At 38.8% G+C, this 15,393-nt stretch overlaps 1 protein-coding gene across 1 annotated transcript; it reads right to left on the bottom strand.

Annotated features, from left to right (window-relative positions):
- Positions 1 to 11,771: 11,771 nt before the first annotated feature.
- Positions 11,772 to 14,668, bottom strand: higd1a (HIG1 hypoxia inducible domain family, member 1A). Its single transcript, XM_060875476.1, has 4 exons — positions 14,542 to 14,668; positions 13,549 to 13,637; positions 13,176 to 13,310; positions 11,772 to 13,034 (listed from the first exon to the last, which is right to left on the bottom strand). The coding sequence occupies exons 2-4, from the start codon at positions 13,625 to 13,627 to the stop codon at positions 12,946 to 12,948; spliced, it is 303 nt and encodes a 100-aa protein (XP_060731459.1). The 5' UTR covers positions 13,628 to 13,637; positions 14,542 to 14,668; the 3' UTR covers positions 11,772 to 12,945.
- Between the last annotated feature and the right edge of the window lie 725 nt (positions 14,669 to 15,393).

Genomic DNA, 15,393 nt, shown 5'->3' with positions numbered 1-15,393 from the left:
CTGAGACTTTTTCCTTGAAATAGTAGCATTCTGGCAACTTCCTTTTCCTGTAAAATAGATCCTGTTTGCTCTCTGTACTTGACCTGATGCTTGTGGTCTATATGGACAATGAAGATTCCACTTCATTTTAAGCATTCGGGCAACTTCTTTCAATGATTTCAAAATCTACAACTACAGAGACATCAGTTTTTCCCTTACATAGGTTCATTGAGATTTAATCTACCTGTAAGTGTTAAAAAGGCCCTGGTGGGGCTGGGGTATGTGCTGCTGATGGGATGTTATTCTGTTGGCATACAACCGTGTTTGTCTGGCTCTGTGGCTATACCTCTAAAAGCCGGATTCCAGGATTCCACCAGTGATTTGACAAAGGTTGAATCATTGCTGCTGGACTAATGTGACCTAAGTTATGTAACTGCTGAGCCAAATATGGCAGAAGTGATTCTGATGCCATATATTTTCCCCCTTTGGTCCAGCAGCCTGTAAAATCAACCATGGCTCCCTTATATAACCATTTCCATGCTTCATACATTGGAACATCTTTGTAGAGGTCTGTTAGGGAGTCTGGAGGCATAATGACACCGGTTGTTGTCATTCTAGTACCCACTTGCACTGTACTGTATGAACAGGCTTTTTTAGCAGCTACGTCTGCAAGAGCTTTACCCTGTGATTCTGCAGTGTTAGGTTTAGAATCTGGGAGATGACTAGAAGCTACTACATCACATACAGAGGTCATTGCTTTTCCTGCTCTATTATTCCCTCCAATGACTTGAGCTGAACCATCAACAAACAATTCAAAATCAGCATTATTTAGCCGAGTCTCTGCAATAGCATTTGAAGATGAGTGTGTAAGCATAACACAGTCATTAGTCATTTCTTCATCCTCTAAAGGAACATCAGTCATTGCAGACCTCACACAAGAGGATGGGTTAGTGACAGGGGCATGGTCCAAAACCAAGTTGAGGGCTGTGAGAGTAGTTAACCAATTTCCCCAACAGGAGGAGGTGATTTTAGCTTGATTCTTTGATGTTGATACTGAATTTGGGCACCTGACTTTTATTGTTTGGCCTAAAACTGCATTTGTACAGGCCTGAACAAACTGTCCTAGGGTTTCACTAGAAAGAGGATGAACTACCTCTGGGTTATAAGCAGGCTGGGTGGGTGAGGGGTTATGTTGTAAATTTCTTCTGCTATCTTGCTGCTTTTTCCTACAGTATTTTACCCAGTGCCCTGATTTTCCACAATAGTTACATGTTCCCTCTCTCTTAGGGAATCCGGGTTCTTGCCTAGTCTCTGCATATGAATTATTTAGCGATGCTGCGGCTGTTCTGACTTTTATCCTAACATCAGAATCCCTTTCCCAGATGGCTAACCTGTCCAAGTTGCTTTTCAGTGTTTGAATAGACCAAGTAAGGTCTAAGAAAGGCAAAGCATTCCTGTACTCTGATGAAAGGCCACCAAACCATGCCCTGACTAATGGTCCCTTATCATCTAATACATCATCTGGACTGTTGGCTATTCCACTGTATGCAACAGCTGATTGACAAAATTTTTCAGTGTATTCCCTTACAGTTTCTTCCTTCTTCTGCACGCAACTAGTGACTCTGGCCCAGTCAATCTTTGGCCCAATAATATCCTTCAGTATCCTAAGGACTCCTTCTCGAAACTCATCTTTGCTATCATGTTTGAACTCCGAACTATTCACAGCACTTTCAAAGCAATTAAATTCTGACTCTGTTAACACCTGAGACATAAGTTGAGTGACCTCCGCTAGAGACATGTCATAGAGACGCAATTTTTTTGATAATGCTCTCCTAAATTCAGAAAAGTTAGCACGTGCTGATGGCAAACTTTGAGAAAGTCTCTCTATTGCTTCAGGCCCTAAAGCTTTAATGACAGTTTGCACTTGTAATGTTGGAGATGGGCCAGTAGTATTTTCTACCTCCTCTATTCTACTCTGAACCCTTTTTCGTGCTCCACACACAAGGGCATTGTCCGGCTGATCAGTAAGGTAACTAAAGGACACATTGTCTCCCTCTTGGTTAAACAAAGACTCCAAGTCAGGATATACATTTTCTGATGGCGTTGACTTTTTTACACAATTTTTTTCTGAAGCCTTGCTGTGCCCTAACTTCTTAGTGATGGAAGATACTCGAGCACGTAATTCTTTGTTTTGCTCTTCTAGCTCTGCAATACGTTGGGCATGCTCATGTGCCGAGGAAACACAAAATTCCATGTGGCAACAGATAATTCCTTTGACGTTTTTCTTTCTGATACAAGCACCCAGCACCTTTTTGCACTCTTCAATAGACCAGACTTTGTCTGGATGAATGCCATATTTCTTTGCCAAATTCTGTTTGACTGAATCTGTCACTATAGCATTCATTTGCTCTGCCAACATTGATTTGAACTCTCCACTAGTCCACAAAGGGGTAGCTAATCCACCTTTTTCAGTAGTGGGGATCAGTCTTGCATTCTTTTTAAACATTTTGATCGCTATGGGATTTCTCTTTTTAGACAATCTACTGTTAGTTTCTCTAAAGTAGGGAATAACCCATAACTGTTTCTAATTTCTAGAGGAGAACACACAATTCTTCCCTGATATACAGGGGATAAACCAAAACTCTTCCCCGATAAACAGAGGGTGACTCAAATTTCTTCCCTGATCAACAGAGGATACACCAAAATTCTTCCCTGATCAACAGAGGATAACTCAAATTTCTTACCTGCTAAACAGAGGATAAACCGAAATTCTTCCCTGATCAACAGAGGATAAACCAAAATTCTTCCCTGATCAACAGAGGATAAACCAAAATTCTTCCCTGATCAACAGAGGATAAACCAAAATTCTTCCCTGATCAACAGAGGATAAACCAAAATTCTTCCCTGATCAACAGAGGATAAACCAAAATTCTTCCCTGATCAACAGAGGATAAACCAAACTTGTAGTTAACCAAACCCTGCAGCTGTTTGTTAAGTCTTCCCTGACAAAGCAGAGGATAACCACATGTATACTGGTCTGTAGGTTCTTTGGATAGAGTGACACTCACCAAATCAAAGTTGAGTTGGAAAAAATCTGAAGATTCTGGAGCTTGAAGTTTTGAAGAAGTTTAGTGAGATGAGAAGCTCTATCCGGGTCACGGCACCATCTGTTGTAAACTTTTTCCAGAGAAGACCAGGAGACTTGGATATCCTTGTGCAGTAGTCTTTATTGTAGATACACAATGAAATGAGTCTGCAAGTCAGAGCGTACTGGCACGGGCGCTGCAGTCATCAAGTCTGACTTAAAGTTGTAATACATCGTAAATATACACATTTTAGGGGGCAGTCCCATCAGATAGAGACAAATCACTCAGGTGACAATCAAAGCATGAAAGGATGTAACAGCCCCCACACCAGATCCTGGAATTTCACCCTTAATCCCATTAACATAACAGTCTTTCTCAGATCTTCAATCAAATGGCCACCTTAAACAATGGGACAAATGGTGCAAAGAGACAGATGATATCCTGAGTTACCTTGCCCCTTTCCTTTCATATTAATGAGATACAGGAACCACAAGTCTAATGTAAAGTTTGAATTTAACTAGCATTGTAACTTGATTTGGCTTCTGCATGATCCACAAAATATGCTAGAACTAAAAGGAAATAAAACAATGACTTAAAATTATTTTCCCACAATTCCCCCTTTGAGAGTTCTAATAACTCTCACAATAGATTTGTCAATAATAATAACAAAGTTAAAATCATGCTCAGTTTTCTATTTACAAAATATATCTGGCTTGAGTGCTTTAACATATAGCCAGAATTCTTGCAACTTTGAGTTGCAGGCAAAAGAAAACTTCTTAAGGGCAATAGTTCTTTGTTGTTTTCTAGAGTCCAAAGCTTCTGCAGTGCACATTGTAGCTTGATATATGATGTCCCTTTTGTCATCAGGTAAATGAAGACAGTAAGAATTGTTGTTGTCTGCCAGTCCTGAGCAGTTGTTCTGCAGATGTCTTCAGATGTCAGTGCTTTGGTGCTTCTGTTGCCTTGGTTGTCGCAGTGCTTTTCAGTCCTTGTATCTGTAACACAAACATAAGAAGGCGAGCAAGAGAGAAGCAGGAGAGCAATATTTCCATACTACAGTTTATATTCAGGATCTATGTGATCATATAGTTTTTAGTTTCAAAATCTCTGTGATCGTATAGTTTTTTTAGTTTACTTTCCCTAATCTGCAGTGTTATGACACCTAAGGACCAGTTAGGTAGGGATAAGCTAATAAAAGGGGAATTCTATAAGGAAGTCTTCACCACCGGGTTGACCCCCGAGGCCTACTGCCTTCGGTTCCTCCCTGGGCTCCTTACTGGTCTGTGTGTCCTAGTCTATCCCTGCAGGTGATAGATCTACTTAACAGTGTGAGACATGAGTCCTGAGACTTTTTCCTTGAAATAGTAGCATTCTGGCAACTTCCTTTTCCTGTAAAATAGATCCTGTTTGCTCTCTGTACTTGACCTGATGCTTGTGGTCTATATGGACAATGAAGATTCCACTTCATTTTAAGCATTCGGGCAACTTCTTTCAATGATTTCAAAATCTACAACTACAGAGACATCAGTTTTTCCCTTACATAGGTTCATTGAGATTTAATCTACCTGTAAGTGTTAAAAAGGCCCTGGTGGGGCTGGGGTATGTGCTGCTGATGGGATGTTATTCTGTTGGCATACAACCGTGTTTGTCTGGCTCTGTGGCTATACCTCTAAAAGCCGGATTCCAGGATTCCACCAGTGATTTGACAAAGGTTGAATCATTGCTGCTGGACTAATGTGACCTAAGTTATGTAACTGCTGAGCCAAATATGGCAGAAGTGATTCTGATGCCATATATTTTCCCCCTTTGGTCCAGCAGCCTGTAAAATCAACCATGGCTCCCTTATATAACCATTTCCATGCTTCATACATTGGAACATCTTTGTAGAGGTCTGTTAGGGAGTCTGGAGGCATAATGACACCGGTTGTTGTCATTCTAGTACCCACTTGCACTGTACTGTATGAACAGGCTTTTTTAGCAGCTACGTCTGCAAGAGCTTTACCCTGTGATTCTGCAGTGTTAGGTTTAGAATCTGGGAGATGACTAGAAGCTACTACATCACATACAGAGGTCATTGCTTTTCCTGCTCTATTATTCCCTCCAATGACTTGAGCTGAACCATCAACAAACAATTCAAAATCAGCATTATTTAGCCGAGTCTCTGCAATAGCATTTGAAGATGAGTGTGTAAGCATAACACAGTCATTAGTCATTTCTTCATCCTCTAAAGGAACATCAGTCATTGCAGACCTCACACAAGAGGATGGGTTAGTGACAGGGGCATGGTCCAAAACCAAGTTGAGGGCTGTGAGAGTAGTTAACCAATTTCCCCAACAGGAGGAGGTGATTTTAGCTTGATTCTTTGATGTTGATACTGAATTTGGGCACCTGACTTTTATTGTTTGGCCTAAAACTGCATTTGTACAGGCCTGAACAAACTGTCCTAGGGTTTCACTAGAAAGAGGATGAACTACCTCTGGGTTATAAGCAGGCTGGGTGGGTGAGGGGTTATGTTGTAAATTTCTTCTGCTATCTTGCTGCTTTTTCCTACAGTATTTTACCCAGTGCCCTGATTTTCCACAATAGTTACATGTTCCCTCTCTCTTAGGGAATCCGGGTTCTTGCCTAGTCTCTGCATATGAATTATTTAGCGATGCTGCGGCTGTTCTGACTTTTATCCTAACATCAGAATCCCTTTCCCAGATGGCTAACCTGTCCAAGTTGCTTTTCAGTGTTTGAATAGACCAAGTAAGGTCTAAGAAAGGCAAAGCATTCCTGTACTCTGATGAAAGGCCACCAAACCATGCCCTGACTAATGGTCCCTTATCATCTAATACATCATCTGGACTGTTGGCTATTCCACTGTATGCAACAGCTGATTGACAAAATTTTTCAGTGTATTCCCTTACAGTTTCTTCCTTCTTCTGCACGCAACTAGTGACTCTGGCCCAGTCAATCTTTGGCCCAATAATATCCTTCAGTATCCTAAGGACTCCTTCTCGAAACTCATCTTTGCTATCATGTTTGAACTCCGAACTATTCACAGCACTTTCAAAGCAATTAAATTCTGACTCTGTTAACACCTGAGACATAAGTTGAGTGACCTCCGCTAGAGACATGTCATAGAGACGCAATTTTTTTGATAATGCTCTCCTAAATTCAGAAAAGTTAGCACGTGCTGATGGCAAACTTTGAGAAAGTCTCTCTATTGCTTCAGGCCCTAAAGCTTTAATGACAGTTTGCACTTGTAATGTTGGAGATGGGCCAGTAGTATTTTCTACCTCCTCTATTCTACTCTGAACCCTTTTTCGTGCTCCACACACAAGGGCATTGTCCGGCTGATCAGTAAGGTAACTAAAGGACACATTGTCTCCCTCTTGGTTAAACAAAGACTCCAAGTCAGGATATACATTTTCTGATGGCGTTGACTTTTTTACACAATTTTTTTCTGAAGCCTTGCTGTGCCCTAACTTCTTAGTGATGGAAGATACTCGAGCACGTAATTCTTTGTTTTGCTCTTCTAGCTCTGCAATACGTTGGGCATGCTCATGTGCCGAGGAAACACAAAATTCCATGTGGCAACAGATAATTCCTTTGACGTTTTTCTTTCTGATACAAGCACCCAGCACCTTTTTGCACTCTTCAATAGACCAGACTTTGTCTGGATGAATGCCATATTTCTTTGCCAAATTCTGTTTGACTGAATCTGTCACTATAGCATTCATTTGCTCTGCCAACATTGATTTGAACTCTCCACTAGTCCACAAAGGGGTAGCTAATCCACCTTTTTCAGTAGTGGGGATCAGTCTTGCATTCTTTTTAAACATTTTGATCGCTATGGGATTTCTCTTTTTAGACAATCTACTGTTAGTTTCTCTAAAGTAGGGAATAACCCATAACTGTTTCTAATTTCTAGAGGAGAACACACAATTCTTCCCTGATATACAGGGGATAAACCAAAACTCTTCCCCGATAAACAGAGGGTGACTCAAATTTCTTCCCTGATCAACAGAGGATACACCAAAATTCTTCCCTGATCAACAGAGGATAACTCAAATTTCTTACCTGCTAAACAGAGGATAAACCGAAATTCTTCCCTGATCAACAGAGGATAAACCAAAATTCTTCCCTGATCAACAGAGGATAAACCAAAATTCTTCCCTGATCAACAGAGGATAAACCAAAATTCTTCCCTGATCAACAGAGGATAAACCAAAATTCTTCCCTGATCAACAGAGGATAAACCAAAATTCTTCCCTGATCAACAGAGGATAAACCAAACTTGTAGTTAACCAAACCCTGCAGCTGTTTGTTAAGTCTTCCCTGACAAAGCAGAGGATAACCACATGTATACTGGTCTGTAGGTTCTTTGGATAGAGTGACACTCACCAAATCAAAGTTGAGTTGGAAAAAATCTGAAGATTCTGGAGCTTGAAGTTTTGAAGAAGTTTAGTGAGATGAGAAGCTCTATCCGGGTCACGGCACCATCTGTTGTAAACTTTTTCCAGAGAAGACCAGGAGACTTGGATATCCTTGTGCAGTAGTCTTTATTGTAGATACACAATGAAATGAGTCTGCAAGTCAGAGCGTACTGGCACGGGCGCTGCAGTCATCAAGTCTGACTTAAAGTTGTAATACATCGTAAATATACACATTTTAGGGGGCAGTCCCATCAGATAGAGACAAATCACTCAGGTGACAATCAAAGCATGAAAGGATGTAACAGCCCCCACACCAGATCCTGGAATTTCACCCTTAATCCCATTAACATAACAGTCTTTCTCAGATCTTCAATCAAATGGCCACCTTAAACAATGGGACAAATGGTGCAAAGAGACAGATGATATCCTGAGTTACCTTGCCCCTTTCCTTTCATATTAATGAGATACAGGAACCACAAGTCTAATGTAAAGTTTGAATTTAACTAGCATTGTAACTTGATTTGGCTTCTGCATGATCCACAAAATATGCTAGAACTAAAAGGAAATAAAACAATGACTTAAAATTATTTTCCCACAATTCCCCCTTTGAGAGTTCTAATAACTCTCACAATAGATTTGTCAATAATAATAACAAAGTTAAAATCATGCTCAGTTTTCTATTTACAAAATATATCTGGCTTGAGTGCTTTAACATATAGCCAGAATTCTTGCAACTTTGAGTTGCAGGCAAAAGAAAACTTCTTAAGGGCAATAGTTCTTTGTTGTTTTCTAGAGTCCAAAGCTTCTGCAGTGCACATTGTAGCTTGATATATGATGTCCCTTTTGTCATCAGGTAAATGAAGACAGTAAGAATTGTTGTTGTCTGCCAGTCCTGAGCAGTTGTTCTGCAGATGTCTTCAGATGTCAGTGCTTTGGTGCTTCTGTTGCCTTGGTTGTCGCAGTGCTTTTCAGTCCTTGTATCTGTAACACAAACATAAGAAGGCGAGCAAGAGAGAAGCAGGAGAGCAATATTTCCATACTACAGTTTATATTCAGGATCTATGTGATCATATAGTTTTTAGTTTCAAAATCTCTGTGATCGTATAGTTTTTTTAGTTTACTTTCCCTAATCTGCAGTGTTATGACACCTAAGGACCAGTTAGGTAGGGATAAGCTAATAAAAGGGGAATTCTATAAGGAAGTCTTCACCACCGGGTTGACCCCCGAGGCCTACTGCCTTCGGTTCCTCCCTGGGCTCCTTACTGGTCTGTGTGTCCTAGTCTATCCCTGCAGGTGATAGATCTACTTAACAGTGTGAACTATATGAAATAAAACAATGACTTAAAATTATTTTCCCACAGCCCTTTCACATGTATTTACAGTCTCATGATTTTTTTTTTACTTTGCATTTTTCTCATACTGATGCTTTCACTTGCACGTACATGACTTAGCCCTGTGTGCCATCGTTCTACGTTATATAAAGCATTATGGTCGTGAAGAAATGACATTTTATTCTAATGTATACAAGCTGTATAGAGGAATTATGATACCTTGAATGATGAAACCTAAGAGTTATTGTAAGCTTAATGCATCCTGCTTCCTTTAGCTTTTACTTTAATAAAGTCACACAGTACATTTTCAATCAGCAAAATGTCAGCAATGTTTACAGGTGTACAGTGTTTACTGATGTTTACAGGTGTACGGTGTTTACTGATGTTTACAGGTGTACGGTGTTTACTGATGTTTACAGGTGTACGGTGTTTACTGATGTTTACAGGTGTACGGTGTTTACTGATGTTTACAGGTGTACAGTGTTTACTGATGTTTACAGGTGTACAGTGTTTACTGATGTTCACAGGTGTACAGTGTTTACTGATGTTTACAGGTGTAGTGTTTACTGATGTTTACAGTGTACAGTGTTTACTGATGTTTACAGGTGTACAGTGTTTACTGATGGTTACAGGTGTACAGTGTTTACTGATGTTCACAGGTGTATAGTGTTTACTGATGTTTACAGGTGTAGTGTTTACTGATGTTTACAGGTGTACAGTGTTTACTGATGTTTACAGGTGTACAGTGTTTACTGATGTTCACAGGTGTACAGTGTTTACTGATGTTCACAGGTGTAGTGTTTACTGATGTTTACAGGTGTACAGTGTTTACTGATGTTTACAGGTGTACAGTGTTTACTGATGTTTACAGGTGTACAGTGTTTACTGATGTTCACAGGTGTATAGTGTTTACTGATGTTTACAGGTGTACAGTGTTTACTGATGTTTACAGGTGTACAGTGTTTACTGATGTTCACAGGTGTACAGTGTTTACTGATGTTTACAGGTGTACAGTGTTTACTGATGTTTACAGGTGTACAGTGTTTACTGATGTTTACAGGTGTAGTGTTTACTGATGTTTACAGGTGTACAGTGTTTACTGATGTTTACAAGTGTACAGTGTTTACTGATGTTTACAGGTGTACAGTGTTTACTGATGTTTACAGATGTACAGTGTTTACTGATGTTTACAGGTGTACAGTGTTTACTGATGTTTACAGATGTACAGTGTTTACTGATGTTTACAGGTGTACAGTGTTTACTGATGTTTACGGGTGTACAGTGTTTACTGATGTTTACAAGTGTACAGTGTTTACTGATGTTTACAGGTGTACAGTGTTTACTGATGTTTACAGATGTACAGTGTTTACTGATGTTTACAGGTGTACAGTGTTTACTGATGTTTACAGGTGTACAGTGTTTACTGATGTTTACAGATGTACAGTGTTTACTGATGTTTACAGGTGTACAGTGAGTTGACACTGAATGCTATTTCACATGAAACTTGTTTCTAAATGACCTGCACTTGACCGATCAGTAAGGATATCATGCATGTTGTCTCTATCAGGAGTTTACAATATTTGTCTGAAAAGGTTCATCTCTGTTTCTGGGCTTTTTATTTTTATTATTTCACATACAATAGATAATGTCATGATTTCGAGTCATGCTACTGCGAGTAAATCAGAACGTGATTGGTTGGAGGTAGACCGTACCACGATTGGTCAGCGCCACGAGACCGTTGTCCGATTGTCTGGAGTCGACGGTGGGCGGAGTCCAACTATTTGTGGATTCTTGTGCACGTCTTGACGTTAGAAATGTTTCAAATCCACAAATGCACAGAACGTGATTCACAAATGAGCAGGAAGCCATTCACAAATAAATACAATTAAATATATATTTATAATTTTTTTTTAATTATTTGCAAATCCCATTTTATTTATTTGTGAATTTCTTTTCTTTTTGTGAAATGTGTAACATATATTTACGGTTTGCTTATTGTGCATTTGTTGATTTAAAAAATATTTGTGAAACTCTTTATATTTATTTGTGGATCATAGTATATTTATTCAGAATAACGAAACAATTCTGACCCCATAATTTCCTCAGACCTGGGAAAGCTGTCTCAGGGACGCTGTCTTCAGATTTCAGTGGATATGTTTGTTCAAAACCTTTATGTTTTGTCTCATAATGGTGTTTCACATTGTCACTTTTAATAAGTGCCACAGTTTCTGAAACTTTCTCCGTCTCACTCGTCTGTTTCTCTCCCTTTCAGAAAGGGAAAGGTACAGTGCAGAGTGTCACCCAAATGAAGATGAGGTTCCCTTCTGAGTCTGGTTCCTCTCAAGGTTTCTTCCTCTTATCATCTCAGGGAGTTTTTCATTGTCGCTGTCGCCTACGGCTTGATCATTATGGATAGTGATAATTAAACAGATTTTTAAAATTAATTTTAAACTTTAATTGTATGTATTAATTTGTGTCCTTATTTATTTCTTTTTCTCTCTCTTCTGTTTCTATACTTTTGTAAAGCTGCTTTGAGACAATGGGAATTATTAAAAGTGCTATACAAATAAATTGAATTTGAAATTTGACAGGCTCCTTAATCTTTTCCCTACTGAAGACCTCTTCTGCACTTATTTTCCTTGACGTTCAACATATGCTTTCCAACCCACAGGGGAGAAAATGTCCGAGACCTTCCGTCAGCACTCTCCAGGATCTTAGATCATCACTTGTTCTTCCCATCACCCTCTCTGCCCTGCCTGATATAACTTACCCCACCCCCTTTCACTGAATCCTCTCTAGTGCATGATCCTCAGTAGGAGAAATAGTGGAGGAAATCATAACTTGTTCCTGATCTTTTCATTCTGCTCTATTTTTACAAGAGAAACCTGGAAAGCTCTGCACATGATCCTCACAAATCCTTGAACTAAAAAAAAACTCAGTTCAGAACCACAGTGTGATATCCAATCATAATTTAATGGTGTGTTTTTTTCAGCATATATTACATAAAAATACAACTTCTAATAAACCAACAGGATGTACAAACACAAAGTGCAAAAATAATCATCTTAGTAACACAAACATTCAGGAACACTGAAGACGGACCAGCAGTTACTGTGTTATGTTTTGCTGCTAATGAAGTTCTTGAGTCTTTAAAGTGACGGACGCTGGTTTTTGGTAGGCAGAGCCGGGGTAACACACACACACACACACACACACACACACACACACACACACACACACACACACACACACACACACACACAGAGAAACAAGGCACATTCAGGAAACGACATATCATCTCTACCACTTCCTCCTAATTAAATATGCATGCCTATGCAAATCAGACACAGCCTGTCCATGTCCAGTCATTTACAGTAATCACTCCTATTAACATTTATCTAGCACAACATCTGTAGCCTGTTTATCAGTTCATCAATTTTTGATTGATTTGTTTTATTGCAGGGAAACCTTAAGGACCACCAAGTGGAAAGAACCCGTTCTTTAGAACCCTTTTTTTCTAAAAATAAAGCATAGATAATGTCCTGTACCAAAACGTTCACTATGATCACATGGTTATACTAGATTATTATTACAACAATAACTATTAGCATATTATTTATCTGCCCATATTTTGTGATCTCCACAGACCAGCTGGGCAACAGACCACATTTTGAACACCTTGTACAACCTGCAGAGCAACTATGATTTTGTTCATCTCTAATATCAGAATCCTTAAAGGTTACCATGTTAAAGGTTCCTTTACTCAATGAACACTGTGAGGAACCGTATTCTTTAAAGGTTTGATGAATAACATATTTAAGCAGATCATAGCCTGTTTTTTAGAGATTACAAGCTGACATTGGCAGACACTTGTAATGAAGTTAGCATCAGATGGACGTTGGAAATTATGTTCCCACTTCCACACTGCTGTGTGTTCTGGCCCGTGGTTTTAGAAATGTAAATATTATAAAATATAAATTACAAACCCTGTGTATTATATATCTTTAAAGATAAATATCTAAACCTAACCCTAGCATCTTGAGAAGAATGTGAAGTATCTACAGGACACCAGGATGCAAAAAAAAAAAAGAACTACTCTAAAATTAGAATAATGTGACACTCCACTGTTCACTTGATTTCCTGTTGTTTCTGTTCCAGCGCTCTCTGAGCTTCGGCCGGCTTCAACACGTAGTCCTTATACATGGAGTACACCACACCTGCAACGACACCACAGGTTAATATACACTATTCTCATCTATTATAAAGTCATGATCATTCCATTAGCCTGGAGAGATTATGATGATGTCATCATGACCAGTTGAATGTGTCTGTGTTTGGGTTCTAGTGTAGAACGGTACCAAGAGTCATGGCTCCCACCACGAAGCCCTGCGCTGCCACACGCATGTGGATCAGGTGCACGGACATCTTCATATTGCCCCTGCTCTTCATCTTATACAGTCTGTGTGCCACAATGGCAAAGAAACCGGCCATCCCTGTGGAAACAACACCGTTAACGTCATCATCATCATCATCATCATATCTGTCATCACAGACATAACCATCATCTCCAACATCATCTCTGTCACCATGATCATACCTTCACCACCCCTATTACTGTCATCATCATTATCACCACAGGAGGCAGTATTTTGACATTTCTGCTGTGTTCCACATTCACATTTCTGTAAGTATTGTGGTATATAACTGATGATCAGCACATGTATGGCTCACCAATAGGGACGAACGGGTTCTCCTTGGCTTTCCTGAGGAACTTGGACTCCTCATACTCATCAAATGACACGATGGACATCTTGTTTGAACTGAAAGGAAACACATGAAGTGAATATTTTATTCAGGAACAGACTGAAACCCACATTGTAATAAATACTCCTAAATTCTCCTACACTGTAATCTGATGACACGTAGCAGCACTACCTGGATTGTGTAGCTCTTAATAAATCACTTCCTTATGGTAAAACAAACAGGTTTATCTCATGATTTCATCAGTTACCCAGAAGTGATGACAATACTTTACTAACCACTTGTCAACAGTGTGAGGAGGAAACAGTGTGGGTGTGTTACCGTAAAACACACAATGCATAATACACAACTTTCTCCAGAGGTTAACTCCATTTACACCAAAACAACTGCTTTTTTTTATTTCATTTATTTATTACTTTTTTAAAGAAATAACTGATATTAAACACTGACACTGGAGACTCCTTCCATAAATGTTAAATAATAGTTTAACAGAAAACTGCAGCACGTTTATAATAAAACTTTCTGACCAATCAGAATCCAGAATACGACCTCAGTGTTAACTATAATAATAATAATAATGGCAATAATAATGATAATAATTACAATAATAAAAAATAATAAAAACAATAATAATAATCATCATCATCATTTTAATTCTTGAAGGTCAGAGCTGTGGTATATAAAATGTTTAGATTATGTTATTTATTTAAATTATATAAATAAAAGCAGATAAATCGTTTTAAAATAAAACCTCCATGTAGTTTAATTATTTTTTTTTTATTATTAATGTATCTGTGGTTAAATCTAGTTAGCCTGTTAGCATGTTAGCTAACCACACAAATACAGCTGACTGACACGTTATTCTTTCTAATAAACTACTTTATGCACCAGTTCTGTGCCATTGTGTCTATAAATGAGTTTAAGTGCCTTTGTGAGGTAAATAATAATAAAATAAACACAGACCTGTTACTTCACCTCCACAGATCCGAGTACCGGCTTCACCTCGAGGACTCGCTGCTCAGTGACGTCACGCGCACAGCGTAGGACTGACGTTACAGAGGTGTGTTCAAATGCAGGGAGATTGTGTTTGTTTAAGAGTTGTTAAACTTTTCAACACCGGTGTCAGAATTATTATTTTTTAATTTTGTTAACATTAATGTATTATTACTTATCATTATTACTATTTACGGCTTACGATATTCATCTACACAATAACGACAGTTAATAAAACACGCCACTTGTTGTTAAATGATGTTCCGCACTTGAACGCAGCTCATATTGTACTGGAACATGCAGTTCTCCACGTCACGGCACGTGCAGCACGCCACAGTGTACATGCCTAGTCATTATTACCTAGCAAGAAATTAAATAAATAAATAAATAAATAAATAAAACCCTCAGATTCCTTTGAATAATGTGTAGTACTGTTAAAATAAATATGTCCTAATATTATTTAAGTCATTATAATGTTTGCTCCCATCCTGGGACATGGTGCTGTTACACATAAAATAAAAAACTTTAATTAAACTCAGATACATACAATATAAATTCAATAAAACCGCTTAGTGACATAGCAAATGCTTATAACTGTAAAAACAATGTAAATGAGAGGCTTCACGCTCATTCCTCTCTCTCAGAACTACATGGTCTAGTTATTGTTTAATTATCATTACAGGGCTCTCAAGTTTTGAAGACAGGCAAGGGTGGCCTTTGTTGGGTTAGGGTTACGGTTGTTTTCTTTTTGGACCCCTTTATCATTTGTAATGTTTCTCCCATACAAAACAGTTCAGCACAAGCCCAGCCATATTTAGGGTC

The sequence above is a fragment of the Tachysurus vachellii genome, chromosome 7 (assembly GCF_030014155.1).
Source record: "Tachysurus vachellii isolate PV-2020 chromosome 7, HZAU_Pvac_v1, whole genome shotgun sequence".
Lineage (NCBI taxonomy): Eukaryota > Metazoa > Chordata > Actinopteri > Siluriformes > Bagridae > Tachysurus > Tachysurus vachellii.
This window is presented reverse-complemented; position numbering and strand designations above follow the sequence as displayed.

Excerpts from the sequence above, each read along its gene's own strand:
- higd1a (XM_060875476.1), bottom strand. The coding sequence starts at position 13,627 with ATGTCCATCGTGTCATTTGATGAGTATGAGGAGTCCAAGTTCCTCAGG. Across the intron at positions 13,311-13,548 it reads GAACCCGTTCGTCCCTATTG|GGATGGCCGGTTTCTTTGCC; the intron begins GTGAGCCATACA and ends TTGTTTCCACAG. Across the intron at positions 13,035-13,175 it reads GGTGGGAGCCATGACTCTTG|GTGTGGTGTACTCCATGTAT; the intron begins GTACCGTTCTAC and ends GTGTCGTTGCAG.